The 22,529-nt window shown below is 41.4% G+C and overlaps 1 protein-coding gene across 4 annotated transcripts in view; it reads right to left on the bottom strand.

The window, feature by feature from the left end:
* Map7 (microtubule associated protein 7) overlaps positions 1 to 22,529 on the bottom strand; it is a 139,591-nt gene that overhangs the window by 101,494 nt on the left and 15,568 nt on the right. For 3 of the 4 annotated variants that reach the window (XM_070010631.1, XM_070010632.1, XM_070010635.1), the window contains exon 1: positions 18,747 to 19,054. The exons of the other annotated variant lie outside the window; for it this stretch is intronic. In XM_070010631.1, coding sequence (XP_069866732.1) covers positions 18,747 to 18,879 — 133 coding nt within the window. In that variant the 5' untranslated portion in view covers positions 18,880 to 19,054. Of the gene's footprint in view, positions 1 to 18,746; positions 19,055 to 22,529 lie in introns of those variants that run through there. 4 annotated transcript variants of the gene reach the window in all.

Genomic DNA, 22,529 nt, shown 5'->3' with positions numbered 1-22,529 from the left:
CAAAGCCATAGTAATCAAAACAGTTTGGTACTGGCACAAGAACAGACCTCAGGACCAATGGAATAGAATTGAAAACCCAGAAATGAACCTACAGACCTATAGCCATCTAATTTTTGATAAGGGAGCTCAAAAAATAGAATGGAAGAAAGACAGCCTCTTTAGTAAATGGTGCTGAAAAAATTGGTTAACTACTTGCAGAAAACTAAAGCTAGATCCTTATAAATCACCCTGCACCAGAATCAACTCCAAATGGATCAAAGGCCTCGGAGTCAAAGCAGACACTCTGAAAACATTACAGGATGGAATAGGAGAAACCCTAAGACTCCTTGGCACAGGCCAAAATTTTCTTAATAGAGACCCAGAAACACAACAAATCAAAGAAAGGCTGGACAAATGGGATTGCATGAAACTGCAGAGCTTCTGCATGGCAAAGGACTTAACTAGCAAGATTAATAGAAAGCCCACGGATTGGGAGAAGATTTTCACCAGCCTTACAACAGACAAGGGTTTCATATCTAAAATATACCTTGAACTCAAAAAATTAAATCCCCCAACAACAAATCTTCAAAGAAACAACTGCCCAATAAGTGGGCTAAAGACTTAAAGAGAAACTTCTCTAAGAGGAAAGAAGCATGGCCAATAGACACATGAAGAAATGCTCAACCTCCCTCACCATAAAAGAAATCAAAACAACCTTGAGATACCACCTCATCCCAGTTAGAATGGCTATAATCAAGAACTCTAATAACAACAGATGCTGGAGGGGCTGTGGACAGAAGGGAATCTTACTGCATTGTTGGTGGGAGTATAAACTTGTTCAACCACTTTGGAAAGCGGTATGGAGGTTCCTCAAAAGACTCCACATAGAGCTCCCCTATGACCCAGTAATCCCACTTTTGGGCATTTACCCAAATGATCACAAACAAGACCACACTAAAGCTACCAGCACAACTATGTTTATTGCAGCCTTATTTACCATAGCTAAAATATGGAACCAACCCAGATGCCCCTCAGGAGATGAATGGATCAAGAAAATGTGGTACATATACACAATGGAATTCTATGCCTCCATCAGAAAGAATGACATTGTCCCATTTGTTAGGAAATGGAAAGACTTGGAAAAAATTATATTAAGTGAAGTAAGCCAGGCACAAAGAAACTTAGGTTCCATGGTTTCCCTTATTTGCAATAACTAGTATATGTCTGAGTCAAGCAGAAAAGGTCAGATAAGTTGATATTGGGGAAATGAACCCTAAGATATGTATTCAAATTTTTTTTCTTTCAGGTGATTGTTTCTAACACATTTATAAGATTATTTCTTTGTTGCTTTGTATGTCCCTCCCCCATGGTATAACCCCTGCTTTCATTGTATTTGAGGTTGTTATAATTTGTGGAGGGGAAGGGAAAAAACAAATCGTTTAAATAGGGATACAGGTGGACCCATTGCAACAATGAGATGTACAAGTAGTTATGTGGAAAAACGAACTTTACAACTTTGATGGTGGGGGGGGGAGGAGGATTGGGTGGGGGGGCAGGGGGAGGATGGGAAGGGATGGGAAGGGGAAACAAAGGATGAGGCTACAATGCTTGATAAGAAATGTACTCATTATCTTGCCCATGTAATTGTAACCCCTCTGTACAGTATTTTCACAATAAAAAATTAATTAAAAAAATGAGGAGGAGCTAGAGCGGTCCTCAATCAAGGAAATTCTAAATTGTAAGCAACATACTATTATTCTTAGTTTTGATTATGGTATATAGAACTTTCCCCTCAGGAATTCATGTTGTACCTTTATGATTGGTGCAGAGAGCATACTCCCCTCCCCCCACCCCCCTCTGCCCCCTTCCCCCCCCCCCCCCCCCCAGCAAAGCAGCTTTTTCCAAGAAAAGCAGAGCATCATCCGTCCCACACATGTGGCGTGTGACTGTGCTAAAAGGGATGCAGACTAGCGGTCTCCACATCCCCATTCCCACTTCTTCTGGCTAACTAGAATAGCCTTCACTATAAGACAAAGCTCAGCCCAGCTGGACCTTGCAATTCTTCATGATAATGTCTTGCATTTGTAGAGTTTATACTTCACAAATGCTAATCAGGCCCAAGGATTACATGAATAATGTAAATCTACAAAATGATTACCTAATCTGAGTTTAAGCACTGTTTTCAACACATGTTCTCCTCAGAAATCTACAAATGTTGTTTGGCTCCACCCGTCTTTTATCCTAACAAAACAAATCAAAACAAAAACCCACCAGTGATCAAGAAGGCTGCCTTAAGTTTCTATATACTTTGTTGCTTCTTGGCTCACCTGGTGGTCATGATGCTGAGTGAACACAAGGAGAAAGCACCAGGAAAGGAAAGAAAATCAAAAGGTCCAGGCTCATGCACCAGAGGCACTGTTCAGGATGGGAAATTGGAGTCCTGCCTTTGACCAAAGCCACATTGGTGGCTATGGGATGAAAACGGCCCTCACCACACGTTTACACGGTGGTGGTACCTTGTTTCTCCCCCCACCCCCTTTTATGTATTTAACAAATACAACTAATTTAAACCTGGAATACTGATGCCTTCCTCTAAGGGGAAAACAGTATCTCCTTAATGTTTTCATTTCTGTTATTAAAGAGGGTACATTAGCCCATGTCTGATTTTGTCCATTTAAACCACATTCCAAAGGGCTGAGGATTTAGCTCAGTGGAAGGGCCCTAGTCTGGCAAGTTCTGCCTCAGCTCTGCAAGACAACAAGACAAAAAACAAAACAAAAGAAAAACAACCAAATACTATTTTATAAAACCAAATTCCACCCAACTACAAAACTCAAAGTACCTTACTAAACCAAGTCTAAAGGAGGACATAGGAAATGAATTCTTTCATCTGAGATGTGCACTGATAGAACCATTCCTGAAAGCAATTTGGTACCTGAACCATGGACACATACACTTACTCTCAGGAAAATATATTGCCAAATTTACACATATGCCCACTGTCAAGTCTATGGGAGATCACGTCACTGAGACTTATAGTAACAATAAAGCAAAAGCCAAACAAACTGGAGTCAGTTTCTCCCTTCATCAGCAGGGGAGCAACAAGTGAGCTATAGGAAGTCACATTATAGAATCCTAGGCAGCAGTTAAGACAACAATAGGTACTGAGCATGTGGATGAAGTACAAGTTATAAACTGAAATGTTAATATGACATAATTTGTATCCATTTAACCACAAATAATGTAACATTTATAGTTATACACATATATTTAAGGTAAAGAAATTATCTATCTGGGACAAGTAGTAGGGAAAGGGATAGACAGAAAGAAAAGACCGTGGACAAACACTTGGGAAATGGTGACATTAGCAATCAGATGTCATTTACATTTTCCATCACCATAATGTTTTCCAATATAAAATATTTATAATGTTTAAATTGTTTAGATCACGAACATATATAGGTATTTATCATGTTAGCAATCTATTATTTAGGGTTTTTTTAAGCACATTATGAACTATAACTATCTGGGAAAATGAGTAACAAGATATAAGCTGAACAGTCCTTACCCAGAAAGCTGAAATGCATAGCATTCAAAAGGTTTTAGAGTATTTCTGGTTTTAGATTTTCAAATATAGGATGCTAAATTGGTGGTCTATATAAAGATTCCCCAATCTGAAAAACTCCAAAACCAAAAACACTTCTGACTCCTAAGCATTTCAAAGAAGAGACCACAGTAAACTTAGAAAGTTATATAATATTAAATCAATGTGTATGGTAAAAAATGAGTTGGGTCATCAAAGTCATAAAGCAGTGCATTCCATAGTCATAAGAACTCAGTTTTACCTTACAGTTTCTAACATATTGTAGTGTCCTTGTTTTTGTGTGTCTGACATAAAACAGAATGTTTGGCTCACAGTGCTGTTATAAAAATAACTGTCAAGGAGACTGAGTTCCAATGAAAATATAGTCATACAATCACTGGGCATTATTTCAAGTCATCAGAAGTATTAAGAAAAAATAACTTTAAAAAATAAACTAATAATTTTTGTACACTACTTATAATTGATAAGCCAGAAAAAAAATAAGCTATTTAAAATGTGGTCCATGAAAACATAGTATCTTTTCCACTGTGAAAAAACTATCTTTAGAATATTGCCTATGAAGTGTATATTTAGCATCTTTTCCCCTCAGAAAACTTTGTATAAATATGCAGATAAAACAAAACCAAAGTAATTGTTTAATAAAAATTAATAAATCCAGGCATTAGTGGCTCACACGCATCATCTTACCTATCACGGTGGCTGAGATTATTGGAATCATAGTTCAAGTCTAGCCTGAGTAGAAAAAAGTCTGAGAAACATCTCCAAAAAGAGCTAGACACTGGTATATACCTAGGCAGGAAGAGAGATCTTATCTCAAAACAACAAGCAAAAAATCAGGGCTGTAGGCATGGCTCAACAGTAGGAATTTCTGCTTAGCAAGCCCAAAAATCAGAGTTCAAACCCCAGTATTGACTCACAAGAAAAAAAAAGCACTGATACATTTTTTAAATGAAATCAATACAAATATATTTTTCTTACTATTTAATAGCATGATAAAGAAAATTCTTGTTGCCAGTTTTATGTTTTCTCACAAAATATTTTTCAACAGAACAACCTCAATTCAATACATCTTGCTACTAATCTGGGTGCAGATAACTGAATATCAAATCCAGGGAAAATACAAAAGATAAGTGTGATAAAGAAAGATTGTAACAAAATACAAAATCTGGGTGCAGATTACTGAACATCAAATCCAGATAAAATACAAAAGATGAGTGTGATAAAGAAAGATTGTAACAAGTTAAATTCTATTTAAGGATCTCAATCCACGATTCACACTGTGCATGGTGAGAAAGAAGAACTCACTTGGAGACTAGCATTAACAATACTCTACATAATCCACATTTGCGGGGTCACCTATAGGGAGTGAAAAGGGCACAGATATGAGTTTTCAGGGGACTAAATTCACCAATTAAGGGGAGGGGGCCTCCAAATAATGTTTGTAATCTGAGAAATTTCTCGAATCAGAAAAAGGACCTTTAGTAGGAAATGCCTGCCCTTCCTGGCTCCAATACTGGGGAGAGGCCCGTCTAGATACTGCAACTAACTGGTTGGAGTTAATCTAGGCAGGTCAACAGATTCCCTGCATTAGAGGATCCCCCTTCACTAAGACACAATAATAACGGAATAAAATCTCAGTCTCAGAATAGAAGAGGACTTGGGGAGGACTGAAAGTAGCCCCTTGTCCCTCAACAAAACAACAAAAATGGATGACAGAGAAAACAGAGCTTTGGTTATATGTTAATTTGGGATCAACCTGAGGAAAGAAGTCATAGACTGAGCACAGAATTCTTTTCATGTGTTTCAAGTCTCTCCAAATCCAGAAGTCCTCACAGAGATGCAAAATCCATCCAAGTCATATATATATATATATATATATATATATATATATATAAAATATATTATTGTAAAGATACTGTACAGAGGGGTTAGTTACATGAGCAAGGTAATGAGTACATTTCCTATAGAGCATTGTTACCCCTTTCTTTTGTTTTTCCCCTACCAGCCCTTTCCTCCCCACCTCCCCAACTTCTCCCCACCACAAAGTTGTAAAGTTCATTTTCAACATAGTGTCTTGTACATCTTGTTGTTACAATGGGTCATCGTGTATCCTTATTTCAGCATTTTATTATTTATTATTAAAAAATGTATATACAAGATGCAGGACACCAGAATCAAATACCGTGACAACAGGGGTTATACCAGGGGGGAAGAACATACAAAAAAACAAACAAACAAAATCCAAGTCTTAATGCCCTTGAACTAAGAAAACCCTTCCAAATGGACCTGGCTACCACTGATGGTGGTTTATAAAAGCACAGATAAAAGTGGGGGGAGGAGGGGGAGGAGGGGGAGGCGAGGAGAGGGGGACAGAAGGAGGGGGGAGGGAAGGGGTGGTCTTCCATTCCACTGAATCCTTTACAACCCCATGGCACAGGTGTCACCATTATCCCTGATTTAGGACTGAAGCAAGCAAGACACAGAAATACTAAAGGACATACCCTAATATATGCCATTGGGTGGCAAAACTGCCTCAGGAGTCCAAGCTTTAGTTCCTATATTGTGCCTCCTCTCAGAGACAATGACACAGTGCTCAGATGCATGTAGCCCCAAAGCACAATGACACACATCCCCAATTTTAAATTCCAGAGATACCTGTAGGGCACTAAAACATGACCTGTACATTTTACCAGTCTGAAAATTTGGTTCTCATGTGTGACAATGACTGCTGTCATATCAGAGAAGTTCTGAAGCATCATTGTTTTAGGGAGAGTTAATTATATCTATCTGCTCACTTAAGAGATCAAGTGCCTTCAATTTGACACTGACTGGTCTGCCATCCTAATTGTCCTAAGTGTTGTACTGAATACCTGCCAAGGCTTCACACAAGGACACCAGCTCTTTTTCAGTCAATTTCTTGAGTCTGGTGGATTTAACCTCTCAGGGCCCTGAGGGCAAAAATGGATGGTATTATTCAGAAGGCTGAGATCTGAGGATCAAGGTTCAAAAGCCAGCCTAGGCAGGAAAGTCTGTGAGACTCTTATCTCCAATTAACCACCAGAAAACCAGAAGTGGCGCTGTGGCTTAAGTGGCAGAGTGCTAGCCATGAACTGAAGAGCTCAGAGATAGCACCCAGGCCAAGTTAAAAAAAAAAAAAAGGGGGGGTGGTGGCCAATACCATTGACCCATCCAGGATGAACCAGCAATACTAATGCAGGACAGTTCTCTTATTTTTTTCTTTATCATTTACACTGAAAAAAAAATCACAGTAAAATTTGAAGATAAAACAGCCCCCCCCTTCCCACTCCCTTAGAAATGGCCATAGCAATCAGCCAAGAAATTTCCCATTACATAGAATTATGAAAATATGCCTACTAGGCAGAAATAAAATCTAGACTTCTGGGAATTATTTCATGGACCTTCTCTGCCATATTATTTATGACATGCTGGTATAAGAAAGGAATTCTAGAAACCCTAACTTCCCTAGCTAAAGCTCTGCTCTCTGAATGTATCACCTGAAATAGTAGGGCCTTTAATATTGTACCCTGAAGGAAACAGATGAAGACTAGTAATTGCATGAACTTGTATTTATAGCTGTAGGAATCCACAGGAAATCTTCAGATCATGAGTGGAGCACATGCAGAACATGTGTGTGTGCACGCACACACACACACACACACACACACACACACACACACATACACACAAATCATGTTGCTGGCCATACAACTAACTGTAAGTAACCTTTAGTGCTCAGAATTTAGTTGAATCCAATGTCAATGGCCAAAAGTTCTTTCAAATACTGCCTTCTTTCAAATACTGCCTTCTTCCTTCCTCAAAAGGCTATCAGATGAAAACAGAAGATCTTCATCATTTTCTTCCCCCTTTTCTCAGTAATAGAGTTTTAATTAGAATAGCAATGCTTGAAAAGAAATGTACTCATTACCTTGCCCATGTAATTGTAACCCCTCTGTACGGTATTTTCACAAAACCAAACAAACAAAAGAATAAAGCTATATACCTACTTATTCTCTCCTACTCAAGAGAGGAATTATGAACAGTGGCTAATTGAATACATCTTCACAGCAGCATGAAAGATAATGTAGGATATGAGAGGAAGGCAATGTACATGAAATAGGGTGGGTGCACCTGCCATGGGATTTCACTAAAACAACTGGCCAACAGCAGCAAGGACCAAGCTGATAAAAAGAGACATAAAATGGAACAAACTCAGTACTCTAAAAAGCTGCAAGGCATTAGGTGGGTATCCTCAGAGCTGGCATGGAAGGTCCAGCCATCCTGGACACAGCTACTGGTAAGATCCAGGCTGAGAAAAGACCAGTGAGCGACAAGAACATATTTGACCCTGAGACCTCAGGGACTGGGAGCCTGCAGGTTGTGGAGAAGATGGAAGGTTCTGATGGCATGAGGCTTGAGTGGTGGTAGGAACAGGAGCGCCCCAATATCTAGCTCATGCCTCGCAGGGGAGGCAGCAGGCAGCACGTCCAAACTTGCTGAAGGTACAGGGGGGTGTCTTAGGGAATTGCTGAATTCGCCTTGTTATAGGTGGAGTGGAAACACGTCCCAACATGGACCTGCAGTGCTGGCGGGCTAAAGGAAGTTGACGTGAAAGCCACATAGCTTCAAAGGAGATGTGCATGTCACTGAAACTTATGGAAGTGAAGATGATTTTGCAATTACTTGGCTTTTGAGAAAAATGTATAACAATGATGGCTGATTGGAAGTGTTAAGTGTCCCAGTTTGGATTTCTAATCATAATTCATACTAACGTTAATGAAATAACATCTGAACTACTATGTAACTAAGAGGAAGCTATAGGATCATGAACATCACTATATACAAACCTGAAAAAGACTACTGTTGCAGAGTCATGGAAGAATCATGAATAGTAAAGCAAGCCATAAAAAGAACATAAAACTGCTGAAACAAGTGCTGAGGTTTTGAATCCAAGGTCTCATTTGCCACTTTACATGTTTACAATGTTGACCGAAAGGTCTACCCACAAAGAACCTGTTTTTCTGGGTCTTAAAAAAAAAAAAAAAAAGCCTGATGCAGGGATGGTTATTATAAAAGAGAAGCATAAAAAGAAACTTCTGAGGGTGGCTTAATGAGATGCACTGCCCTGGGTGTGGAAGCAGAGGGAATATGACTCCAAACATTGCACTTACTAACTTAGCAGCAGCTCCAGGTTTCTTCCAAGATGATTCCCAATTCACAGAGGGATATGCGGGATTGGGAGAGATGCTACTAGTCACAGAGTTCAGGGGAGTTTAAATCACTGGGGATCTCTTACATAATTTCCACCTGGCTTGAAACTTACGTTTTTTACAATCAAGAAAAGCTAGGGTATGTTGTGGGTCAATCGGTAGAGAGTTTACTTATCAAGTGAGAGGTCCACAGTTCAAATCCCAGTGTGGCCAACAACCACAATAAACCCTTCCAAAAAAAAAACAAGAAAATAAGATCTGAATACAATCAGAATTTCAATTGTTAAAAAGAAAAAAAAAAAAACAGGGGTGGGATGTAACTTAGTGGTAGAGTGCTTACCTAGAATGCATGAAGCCCTGGGTTCGATTCCTCAGTACCACATACACAGAAAAAGCCAGCAGTGGTGTTGTGGCTCAAGTGGTTGAATGCTAGCCTTGAGCAAAACTCAGGGACCATGCCCAGGTCCCGAGTTCATGCTCCAGGACTGGCAAAACAACAACAAACTAACAACAGAACCAGGTGCCAATGGCTTACTCCTATAACCCCAGCCACTCAAGAGGCTGGGATCTGAGGATCACAGTTCAAAGCCAGCATGGGTAGGAAAGTCCATGAGACTTCTATCTCCAATTAACCACCTCAAAACCAGAAGTGGTGCTACAGTTCAAAGTGATAGATCACTAGCCTTGAGCAGAAGAGCTCAGGGACAGCACTCAGGCCCTGAGTTCAAACCCCATGACCTACAAACAACAAAGAAAAACCTCAACAACAAAAACATGCTCACAATACTTCAAACCTGGCAGTACTGAACACACATCACAAACTCCAAATCAAATTTCATACTGAACTCCAGAAGTTTGAGGAAAGATGAGAAGAGAAGGTGCTTCTGGAATGATCTAGCGCTGGAATTTGATCCAAATAAGTTATTGTAGATTTTCCAGGTCATAATGCAGTAGCTAAAAACTAATAAGTCATCCCTGCATTAAGGCTAATGGGAAAAATCTTCTATACAGAAGTCATCATCCTATCACTGGGCAGACAATGGTCAGTCTCATATCTCTAGGCCTTTGTCAGATTCATAATAAAGTCCTGAGTCCTAGAATGTCCAGACTTTGCTGGCTGTGCTACCACATGCTGTCTAGTCAGTGAGGCTAGTATGTTATTTCTCATCCCAAAGAGAAAGCAGACTTGTGTTTCTGAAGCTGAGGATCACCTGTTGACCAAAAGCCTAGCAACAGCTCCTAGAGAGCTTTACCTTCCAAGTAGTTCGACTCTAAATTCAGCAAACAGAATCTCTGATGTACAAAGAAAACTGCCCTGCTGGACACCAGTAGCTCACATCTGTAATCTTAGCTACTGAGGAGGCTGAGATCTGAGGATCCAAGTTCAAAGTCAGCACAGGCAGGAAAAGCCGGAGACTCATATCAAAAAGCTGGAAGTGGAGGTGTGGCTAAAGTGGTAGAGCACTAACCTTGATCAGAAAAGCTAAGAGGCAGCCTCCAGGCCCTGAATTCTAGCCTGAATACCAGCACAAAAAACAGTTGAGTGTGTTCCGGTCAACTTTCCTTCTAAGTTGTTATACTTCTGTTTGCAGCCAACATTTAGGGACCAACAACTATACACCAGCCTCTGTTTTAGGTGCATGGGGCCCACTGTGAATCTAACGGATATACTCACTGCCCTCTCCAAGTGTGGTCTCACTGAGGATCCGACATTTAAACACTCAGCATACAAGGACATTATAACTTACAATTCAGCCGGAGCAAGTGAGGACAAGTTCACAACCCGCTGAGAGCCTAGAACCTGATACCTGGCCTGGGAACACCCTGAAGGAAAGGATGTTTAAACAGAAGGACAAGCAGGAATAGACCAGAAACGGCAAGTGGAAGGAGGGAAAGCAGCAATCAAAGAGTTGAATCTGAGAGCCAAACAGTATCTACTACAGTCAGACACAAAGGAGGGGCACAGGGCTGCTGACAGAAGTGTATGTCATCAAATTTGGTACATTCACCACCCTTTGTTCACAGCACTTATCAACAACTAACCAGTAAAAGAAAAAGACTATTACAGAGAAATTGGTTTTGAGATAAAAGAAAGATACTAACCATACTAAGCCTGAGCACCCATAACTGAACTCACTGGGAGAACACTGTCATGAACCTAGAACATTCTCATGAAGCAATGTGGGATGGACACACAGACACAGACACACACAGACACACACACACACACACACACACATACACACCCCTTCATCAGCAGGGTCCGGGGCTGCAAATCAAGAAAAAAAAATCTTCTTAAATTGTATTCCAAGGTGGCAAAGGATCATTACTATTGTTCCCTGATCAAGGCAGACTAGAAATTTTCCATTAATCCCAAGGAAATAAAAGGTACACTCCCTTAATCGTATTTGAAATAACAAATGAGGCGATGTGACATAATGGTACTTCATTTCCTTCATTAAACCCAACAAAATTACAGGCTATTGCATGAGTAACCTGCCTGACATCTAGTACTTTTGATCCATGTGAATAAATGCAGAACAAGGACCCAGTCACACAAGGTCTCTCCTAGAGAAATGCCTACAAAGGCTTTAGAAAAGAGACAACCCTTCTAGAATTTTCCATTCACAAGCAAGTGAAGGCCAAGAAAGCAAACTGTGCTCATGGAAGCATCTCTCAAATGAGGAGACTGACGACAATGCTGGGACAAACAAGCATGACATGGTGTCCCTGCCAGGCCATTCCCCACGGAACATGTCAGAAGTGCATAGAAAATATGGGCCTTGTGACTACAAAGGACTGTTATTACAACTATCATTCATTGAGTGCCAGTTGTTTCCAGAGTGTGCTAAGCACTAGTCCTCACCCATACTTGTGAGCTTGCTCTTATTAGTTTCACCGGGTAACAAAGGGGCTTGGAAGAGCACTAGATCCGTTTGTTCACCCTTACCTTCCACCTGAGACAGAAGTTAGTATGCAGTTGAGCAATCTAAACATGGCTATATGGAACAGGCACCCTAACTCAGAGGAAAAGTTGACAGGAACACACCCAACAACTTTTATTATTATTATTATTATGTCTATTTCCCACCTTGCACAAGCTTTTTTTGAGACAAAGAGTCTTGCCAACTTTTTTTTTGCTAAGGTTAGCCTTTAACCTTGATCTTCCTATGTCTACCCATCAAGTAGTATATGGACTTACAGGTGTGCATGATCACACCTGGTATAACAGGGGTCCTTGACATTATTGGGTTTTTTTTAGAATAAACTTTTGCCTCATTAGCCGTTAGATTTTCCTGTTAACACCTTCTGCCTAGTCCTGAAGTAACACACATAAGGACACTGAGAACAGACAATGGAGCAGGTCCAGAAGACAAAGGAGGAAAGAGGCAGGGTGATGTGTGAGAATGACTCTACCATGATACTCACACTTCTGATCATATTGAAAACAAAGACTCAAGACTTATAAAGCCATGTCACAGTGGCTAGATCATCACCTCTCCAACAGGATACACATGGTAGAGTGCATTTTAATTGGAAATCTTAACTGGCAGAGAACTATGGCTTTATAGTAGATAGGCCAAAAGAATAGTCACTACAGCCTCCATAAATACATTTTGACAGCACGGAGTGGGAGAGAGTCTGCTCTGATTCCAGTGAGAATCTGTATTGCATTACAATTTCATTTATGATTAGCTACAAGGGACAGAAAGCAATACTAACTTTGATAGATGTAAAGTAACTCAACGGTTATAAATATGCCCTTTCATTTTTCTACCAAAGCAAAATGATGAGTAGTATAACAGAAATCAACACAATGGAGTAAAATCCTGGAGATACTATGCTATAAATAAAGTACAGTGGATAAAGAGTAATATGATTAACATACCAGATACTTCCCCATCCTTACTCCCAGCTACACTTCCAAACAGTTACCTTGGAAGGAAAAGCCTAATACAAACAACATTTCTTAGACTGTCTATACTAGACAAAATGAATACCAGGAAGGTGAAGCATGTTTTGTTGGGGGAAAGGGAGAGTAAAGGATCATAAAGAGAGATGGAGAGACAAAGGGTGGGTGAACACAGTTATAATTTTCAATGTACATATGTGAAAATGGAACCAGATGTACTTCAGGGTACAGGTATGGTTGAGAGTAAAGGGGGAGAAGAATGGAAGGGGTGACGTTGATTATTATAAACTGACATGTTGAATTAAAAGCCTTTTTTACAATTAAAGATTTATTAAATTTTAAAACCAATCTGAAATCCTAAGATGTTAGTCTCCTGAGTGACCAGGATTATTGATGTGGGCTACCAGCTCCCATCTCAGCTTTTTGTACTTTTCCTTAGTGGTTCAAGAAGTATTTAAGCATTTAAACTGCAAGTCTGAGTCCATGGTAAATAAAAATAGTAATGTTAGAGTGCTAGGTTGGGCAAAACAGCTCTGGGACAGGGCCTAAACCTTGAGTTCAAGACCCAAGACCAACACAAAGGAAAGAAAGGAGAGGGAAGAATGGGAGAAGGGACAGAAGGGGAGGGGAGGGGAGGAGAGGAGAGGAAGATAGATTGTGGGGGAGAGAGGGGAGAGAAAGGGGGAGAGAGAGAGAGAGAGAGAAATTGATTATAGATTGATCAATCAATCCGGTGTCCTTTTAAGGAACAGAGGGAAAGACTTTTGGAATTCTAGTCTAGAGAAGGGCTAGCTGTGTGCAGACAAGGTTAAGTTTGAGGCTGGAATTGTACAGGATTCAGGGTTCTAAGGAGTTACACAAGGGACTGGCAGGAAAGGAAGGCTAGGAGTAGAAATAAGTTTCCTAGAGATGACACCCTGGGAATACGGAGAATACCTAAGATGACTTTAAACAATGAGTCAGTTATCCAGGCAAGGAAGAGGATAGTAGGCCAAGGAAGAATGTAAGGGAGAGTGGTGTCAGGGAAAAATAAACATTTTGGTGCTAGTGTTACACAGAAGTCAAAGAATAACAGAAAAAGAATGAAGAGAGAGGAGACCAGATCATGGAGCAGTCCCAAGGAGCCAGGACTTACTTTCTGAGTCAGAGGTTACAGCAGCAAATGACCACAGTAATGGTGCTCAACTGATGAAGGCCAGTGTCTGTATGACAACCCTCCCCCCCGCCCCCCAAGTAGTGACAGCTGCTACTCAGCTCCAGCTAACTGCAGCTGTGAAGAAGCAAAGGACAGGGTTGGGCACGTCTTCCTATTTTGCAAGTGCAGCTAAAATCTAGATGTGACAAACAATTTTTCCATTTCTAAATGTTGGCTTAGGGGCTGGGAAGGTAGCATAGTGGTAGAATGCTTGCCTAGCAAGCATGAAGCCCTGGGTTCGATTCCACAGTACCACATAAACAGAAAAGGCCGGAAATGGTGCTGTGGCTCAAGTGGTAGAGTACTAGCTTTGAGCAAAAGAAGCTCAGGGCTTCTGAACTCAGAGCCCAGGCCCTGAGTTCAAGCCCCAGGACTGGTAGGAAAAAATAAAGTTGGCTTATTTAAAAAAAAAAAAAACTGCAAAGGGAAAATAAACATATCTCTAGACCAAATATGGCTTGAGGATGGCCAGTGGAAACCTTGTTCCAAGTAAGGCAATCTTCAGAACTGTCCAAAGACAAGTGAGCTGGCAGATCGTCCTATGACAAAGAGGTCTAGTAGCATACCGTCAAGATGATGGAAAGAGGAAGACTAAAGGCAGAAAGGCCATGGTTTGTCCAGTATGGGGTCACCTATCATCTTCTGAGGGCAGTAATGTTTATAAAATCAAGTCATTTATAGTTAAGTCCCATAAGCAAATTTAGTCGTGGATATCAGCCAGCTTTTATACATATATACACACTATAATATATATGAATACACATATGTTTATACATGCATACTTACGCATACAAATATACATGCATAAATACAGATGCATTCATACAAAACAGGAGAGTAAACTCAATGAAGACAGTTGCTCTGGCTGGTTCACTAATGGGTCCAGAGGCCATTACAAAGGAGAAGTTATAAAATATACTCTGTGATGATCATATTCTCATGAACATGGAGCCTCCAGAAGTGAGAATTTGTACAAAAGCAATGTAGATGTCTAGCTTCTAGATCTGTTTAAAGCAACTTCCCCATCCGTCAACCTAGGCTTCTGCCTTAGGTCTTGTGTGAGCTTCTAACATAGCCAGATGTTTGATGGGGTGGGATGGGAGTCTATATTCCTTAATCCTACTCCAGTAAATAGAGGCTAACATCTAACTCACTGGCACATATTTGGCATGTCTGCCACCCCAGCCTCTCCTCCTCTTGCCCCTCACTTCAGTGTATATTCCTGCATTATTTGTACATGCTTGTCTTTCTCCACTAGGCGGTTAACACTTCTGAAAACAAAACCCTATCACTTATCTTTGCATCTCGCACAATGCCCCAACAAAGTAATGTCACTGAAGGAACAGCTAATAAATCTTAGTTTAAGGAGAAAATGGTTTACTATTTTTTTTTTGGGGGGGAGGGGGTCTGGTCATGGGGCCTGAACTCTGGGCCTGGGTGCTGTCCCTCAGCTCTTCAGCTCAAGGCTAGTGCTCTACCACGTGAGCCACAGCGCCACTTCTGGCTTTTTTTCCCCCCTGCTTATGTGGTGCTGAGGAATTGAACCCAGGGCCTCATGCATGCAAGGCAAGCGCTCTACCACTGAGCCACCTTCCCAGCCCTGGTTTACTATTTTAATAACCACACTGTGCTCCACAAAATCCTAAACCAGGTTTGTCTTGAAATCTATGTTAGGGCAGTTAGTTACTACAGTACTTTAACAGTGTCATCCAGGCAGGCCCCAGGTCAGCATTATAAAGATGCTCAAGACTCAATGTCAGGGACATAGCAGAAGTCTAGATCACTCCTTGTTATTATTTAAATACTACATGTTAATAACTGTAAGGCACGTAAAACACTCACTGAATTGATTACTTTGGGGAAGGGGATAGGTAAGCACTCCTTCAAGAATGTATCTGGTTTACTAGCTAGCCAAATTCCTGTCTCACATAACTCTGAGGGCTATGTGAAGTCCATTCCTATTGAGTATGGTGACAGACACTCGGCAGTTATTAGTACCTGGAAAGATGGTACTCACCATTTACTCTGGGGAATCCTCCTTAGCTGAAACACTCAGCTTATTCATTTTGGACAGTAACAATAGAATTTAGAGGGTAATGACAGAAAAAGATACTAAACATGCAAACACATGGACACCAAGCTTTGACATGGTTAGTTGATCAGGCCATAGAATGGGTAGAAAAGAAAACAAACCTAATAGTCACATGAAAAAGATAAGCCACATGTCATCAAGCTAGGATGCTTTGGAAATAGGAGCCCATTAAATGTTGCAAAAGACCATACAGGCAAACAGTGACTGGTAAGGAATAACACTCAGAACAATGCAATAATACTTAAGTGGAAAAGGAAAAATGAAAAATGTCCACAAAGGCAGGCTATGTGCTTCAGGATGCTTCTCGTAGTAACCACACTCACCAGGCAGCAGTGAAGACACAAATTCACATCAGTCCTACAAACTAGAACTATGTTCCAGGAAGGTAGCCACATGTGACAATTTAAGTGGAAATCAGCTAAAAATTAAAAAAAAAAAATCACACCTTCAGTTATACTTGCTCCATCTCAAGGGCTGTGTAGCCCTTGTGGCTAATGGGTATTATAATGGACATTGCAGATTTATGACATTACTATCTTTTCTCTAGGAAACCGAGCTGGGTTAGAAAGTGAGTAGTTCCATTGTTCAAACAGTCTTGTAGAATTCAGAATTAAAGCCCAAGTAGCTTTATCATCAAGCTTAATTATAGATACTCAGGATTGTCTACCTGCAGACTTTGTTGAATGTGTCATAAATTAGAGACTACAAAAACTGTGTAGATCCTAAGTAGCACAGATTCCCTCTCCCCCATCTTCGTTTCTTAAGTTTTTTGTCTTGTTTGGGGATTGTTATGATGTGGGCTGGGAAAATGGTAGGGAGTCAGAAACTCCTCAATTTAAGACTCTTGGTGGAATAGCCAAAACACAGATTTTTTAGGAGCACCTTGATTCCCTTTTCTTTCGAATACTAAACAGGTATAAGGAAACAAAACCAAATTAAAAAATGAGAAACAGGAATTCAACAAACTCTATAAACAAATTGGATGGCTATCCAAAATTATCATTCAGAACACCCAGGAAAAAGAACCACAAATCAAGAAGGTTTCTAAAAATACCCTGTGGGGCCACCTCAACAAATCTGCACTGATTTTTAAAAGTTACCAACTCCTCGGAGGCTAAATGATTTGCTACTAACAATTTAATGCACTGAGTTTTCATCAGGAACAACAGACTCTGGTAGAATTATCTAATTCATGGGTAAATACATAAGAAGTCACCTTCCTTTGGTAGAATCAATGGCCCTCAGAAGCCATCTCTGACAGTAAATAAATGTCAGCTACAGCAGGAAGAGGAAGAGTCTCACTTGCAAGAAGCTCCTTGCATTTTTTTTTTTTTTTTTTTTTGTCGGCCGTGGGGCTTGAACTCTGGGCCTGGGCGCTGTCCCTCAGCTCTTCAGCTCAAGGCGAGCGCTCTACCACTTGAGCTACAGCGCCACTTCCGGTTTTCTGGTGGTTTATTGGAGATAGGAGTCTCACGGTCTCTCCTGCCCGGGCTGGCTTTGAACCGTGATCCTCAGATCTCAGCCTCCTGAGTAGCTAGGATTACAGGCGTGAGCCACCAGCGCCCGGCATCTCCTTGCATTTTAAAAATGAAGTTAAAAATGTATTTTTAGATTTAAAGTAAACCATTTCAATTACATATAATCAAAGCAAACCAAGATGCAGTCAAGATCCAGGATGAAGCAATGCTGTATTTAAAAATATACACTCATTCTATCATTAAGTTACTACTTCCTCATGCTAAGGCCCTGTGCCATGTTCAGGAAAATTTGATATGTCCCTATCAAATAATTGATCGTTGAAACACAAGCTAAAATTTAATCAGCACATTAAAAACTGACAAAACCATCTGCTCATGTATTTTGGGGGGAGAGGGCTGCAAGAACAAGGATGCTGGAAAACTTAGCATGGAAGCCTGAAAGCCCTTCTTCAAAAATGCATGAGGTTGCCATTGCTGACTGATAATAACAGCCCTAGGAGAATGAGTCCGAGACGATGGTAGGGAGAAAGCAGTGCCTGGCCAGCTGCTGCTACATTTCACTGTTAGGAGAGAACAACACAAGACTGAGACTTCTGTTTTCAGAACACGGCGCATTTCAACAGCTTAGGCAAGTGTTTAGCAGTGGAGTTATTGTCAGAGTAAAAAAAACCAAACCAAACCAAAACAACAACAACAACAAAAACCTTCCCTGCTCCCGGCTCTGCCCTCGGTGTTGCCTTCAAGGTTTCCCTTACTCTCAGCATTTTAGTATAGGAGTCCAGCAGCATCCTCTCCCTCTGCCCGTTGAGACTGCCCTCCTGCCTTCTTATCTAACCCACCCCGTTCAGAAGAAACTCAACTCATTAAAGTGAACTCAAATCATCTGACACAGCTAAGGCTGAGAAGGTGGACAGGTGATATTCCTGTAAAACCTTACAACTCAAATTTCCTCCACTTGATGAAGACAGCCACTGGAACTGGATCCAGTGAATGTGTAAAAATTGTAAGACCTCTAAGGGCAAGAAAACAATCTGGCTCAAAAAGTAGCTGACCTGAAATCTAGCAGATCTGCAAAAACCGATTCCCATTCATGCATTCCTCAGCCCCAGAGGGTGTGAAATCACCAGCAGCAGGCTGTGATAGGAGGTCACTCTTTCCAGAGGGCAGGCACTACTACTACACAGTTTGGTGCTATTAGCGGTGCGGGGAAAGAGGGTTAGAGCCAGCTCCGATCAAAGGGTAGGGCTAAATGCATACCTTTCGGTCTTCTGGAATTTCCATTCTTTTGCTGTTCATCTTCCTCATTAATGGTGAATAACCCAAGGGGAACCGGCCTTGCATTGGTCTTCTTCAGTCTCTCTTGTCGGAGAGCTGTAGCTGATCCAGGCATACCGCTGCTACTTGTTTTTGTAATTATTATATTAAAAATATATGCTTATGTAATTGCAGCTCCCAGGAAGCTGCTAGTTCTTAAGCTGCTGGCTCATTGGAGCACTTGTAATAGATCCCCTATGGGTAAACAATGTGCAAACAGCTGACAGATACTACCAGCCACTTGGCAACTGAGGTCCAGTCCTGCAGCTCCCCCTCACCTAGCAGCAGCCCCCTCCCACTTACCCCCGCCCCAGGCACACGAGCTGGTGAGTGCCAGCACACACACATACACACACACACACACACACATACACACTCCAGAAGAGCCTCCGGTGCCTCCAGCCACTGTCTAACCTGTTCAATCAGATCCCAGCTTCTCCTTCCTACAGCAGCACACTTTTCCCAATCTTCTGCTACTGCACAGTAAAATATTCAGGACACAGAAGAGAAGGGGGAAAGTCGACCCAGTGCTTCCTGCCGTGAACAGTTGCCCTGACAACCCTCACGTACCCTAATCAAGGAGGGCTGGGAGCGGCTCCATCGCCCGCTGCCTGCTGCCCACGGGATGCTATGTCCTAGGAACTCACCAGCAGAGGGTTGGTTACAGCGAAGGCCACTGGGCAGCTCCCTCTTCCTCTCAGCGGTGGAGAGGCAGGATGGGAGGAGGAGAAAGAGTTTGGCTATCACAAGCAGCAGAGACTCCTTAGCAAGGGCAGAGGGGCACAAGGCAAGGCCGGGTTAACAAGGTTTGCAAGCTCCTGGATGAATGGAGACTAGGCTGATACTCCCCTCTTCCCCCTCCCCCAGCTCACTCTCCAGACATGCTTACCACCCTAAAACCTGTATATGCACAGCTCTGACAGCACCTCTCCTGAGGACTACCAAGTCCTGGCAGTGAATGAACAGAGACAGGCAAGGACACACAGCTGCTCCCACTGGAGACAGCTATACAGAACACTCGCTCTGCAAATCCAGTCGAAGGTCAGAAGTGAGAGATGAAAAGCCCGTAAGGGAGGAAAAGTCTCCTTGATTATATCCGGGACACTCCCCCAAATCCACAGTGCCTCGCCCCCAGTGGTAGAGAGCAATTCTCAACACTTGACCCAATTTCAGTTCTTTATTGGACTGGTTTCTCCAAAAGATACATCACACAATCACTCTTTTCTTCTGAAATAGTCTTTCTCCCTTTAAAATGCTCAATTTTTAGGCTGCTTGTGATTCATGTATACAAAAAAGAAGTGCTTACTACAAATACCAAGTGTCAAACTAAGGGAAAGGATAGATTTTTTTTGTCTTTCAATCAAAATCAGGTCTCCTCCAAAAGTCAAAGGCAATGGTCCCATCATAGATTACACTCTGTGTTACAGATGCCCAGAGGAATCAAGGTACAAGGACAGGGGGAGCAAGAGCAGAGGACCTCACAGAAGACCAGAGCTAAGTCCTTCTGCACCAGGAATGGTTTCCATCAATTATTAATAGTCTTCCTTTTCTATTCACTTCTCCAACAAGGATGGCTGTTCTCTCCACCCTGAAGGGTCCTGATTTGTATTAACGCATAAAAATCACCTAAAAGGAGTTGTTTGTTCGTATTCATTTTCAGACAAGTTATTGTTTACTGGAAGAAATGAGGACCTGACCAAAGGAGACCAAAAGTTACTTCCAGTAACTTCCAATGTGAGACTGAGTCCCAGGACAGAATAATTACTCATTGCTGGGGAACACCCTGCCCTTTTTCAGACCCAGGCCAGTCTCACCGCAAATCTTACCATTGTTAGTCACTCACTGCAGCTCAGAAGAGCTGACATCAACCTGACAACAGGAAGCAGGTGCAGAGGTTAAGGTCAAACGGCCAGCTAGGAGGTCACGGAGTCAAGATTCAACTTAGCCACTTGCTCTGAAATCAAGATGCTTTTGTTGACTTCTGAATCCTGACTCTGACATCAGCTCACTATGTCACAGGCACAGCTGTGGCCAGTCACAGCGAAGCAAACAACTCAACATCGAATAGTGTCAATAATGGCTTCTTTCCCTAGTAGCAAAGTGTACATTTTTCTCTTAAGTACATTAGAGATTTGTTTTTTAAATGCTGAATCTTTCGTGGATATAGGAGTTTGCTCTGACACAATTCCAAAAGCATTGTGGCTTGATCTCTGGTGGGACTTAGAGCAACTACCATCTTCCTCCTGCTCTTTACTTTTAAAACTCTGATTCAACACAAAGACAAATACGGGAATGGGGAATAGACCTTGAATCCTAATATTCCCAAATTCCTAAACTCTCCCCAGCACTAACAGCCATCTTCAGATGTGGTATGTCACATTTTGCATGTCCCCTGAAGCCAGAGAATCTTAACTCAGTCCCCATGGTAAATGGGCATGTATCTCCAACAGGCAGTAAGGTTTTACAATTGTTTCAAGTTGTTAAACTAATAAATGATATATAAACCTGGAGTGAACACTAGTGTAAAAGGGCTGATTCTGTAACTAGACTGGTTTTAAGTTGAAGAAAAAGAGTTTGTAACATAATAGTAAAATGTGTTCAGGGTCAAATGTAAAAATGGTACCAGTTAGCTAGTGTGAATAATAGTTTAATAGGCCTTGAGCCAAGTGCTGTCCTCAGCTCCTTAGTCCACAAAGAATTTATGTCTCTTTGTCCTCCTACACTGGCTGGCTGGCCCCTCTGTCTAGCTCCAACCTTGAGGAAGGCAACACAAAATAGACGTGCTGATATTCAGAAGCAAGCTGATGACTTGGACCTGGCTGTCACAATGTCATACATAAAACACATATAGGTACATGCCTATGCCCAGTTAGACTTCTGTTTACATTTACTCTCTTTTATTTTGTGACCATGAAATTAGAAAATTGCAAAGCCCATGAGTGAATCCAAGAAATCTGCCTAGCCAGTGAGATACACACCTACAATTTTCCTCTCTAATAGCCTGTGAGCTTCACAAAAGCACATTGAAAAGGAAGAAAGCTTGATTTGCACTATTCAAGGACTGTAGATAAAAACAGAAATTATTGCTGCAGGACTGAGTGACCCTCACTGGTAAATTACAAGTTCTATACATGTGTAAGTTACTTTTTTCCCCCAGAAGTATCCAGAAATGTCAAAATTCATTTCCACATTAGAGAAGGTGATTAATTCTTCAAAGCTACTGGATTTCAATAATCTTTTAAATACTTGATTTGTCTCCTTTACATAGGCTGCAATTTGCCAGAAGCTTTAGAATAAAATCACATTTGAAGCCAGGCATGGCGGTGCATGCTTAAAAACGTAGCATTTTGGAGGCTGAGGCAGGCTCTGAGTTTGGGTGCGGATGGGGTTGTACTGCAAGACCCTGTTTCAAGAAAACAACAAAACAACAAAAAAAGGAAATTCACATGCTGTTACAACTTAAAAACCTCCAATGATGTGAAAAATGACAAAGCCAGTGCAGGCTGATGTGGAATCTTGCCACTCCCAAGGAACAAAGGGTCCCAGCTGGTTCTTAGCCATTTCCATTCTTGAAGTTAAAGGGCTCCCTCAGTTTCCGAGGATGATGCCACTTACTGATGGCTTCTGTGGCAATCAGCACACAACTGACTGCCATCTTACAGCATTAAGCACAGCATCCAAGAGGCACAAAGAAACTACACTGACCCTTTGAAAGGGAAATGAAAA

Source organism: Dipodomys merriami, unplaced genomic scaffold (genome assembly GCF_024711535.1).
Source record: "Dipodomys merriami isolate MVZ:Mamm:240054 unplaced genomic scaffold, mDipMer1.0.p SCAF_8, whole genome shotgun sequence".
NCBI classification, from domain to species: domain Eukaryota; kingdom Metazoa; phylum Chordata; class Mammalia; order Rodentia; family Heteromyidae; genus Dipodomys; species Dipodomys merriami.
The sequence above is the reverse complement of the archived record's forward strand: the minus strand, read 5'-3'. Positions and strand labels throughout refer to the sequence as shown.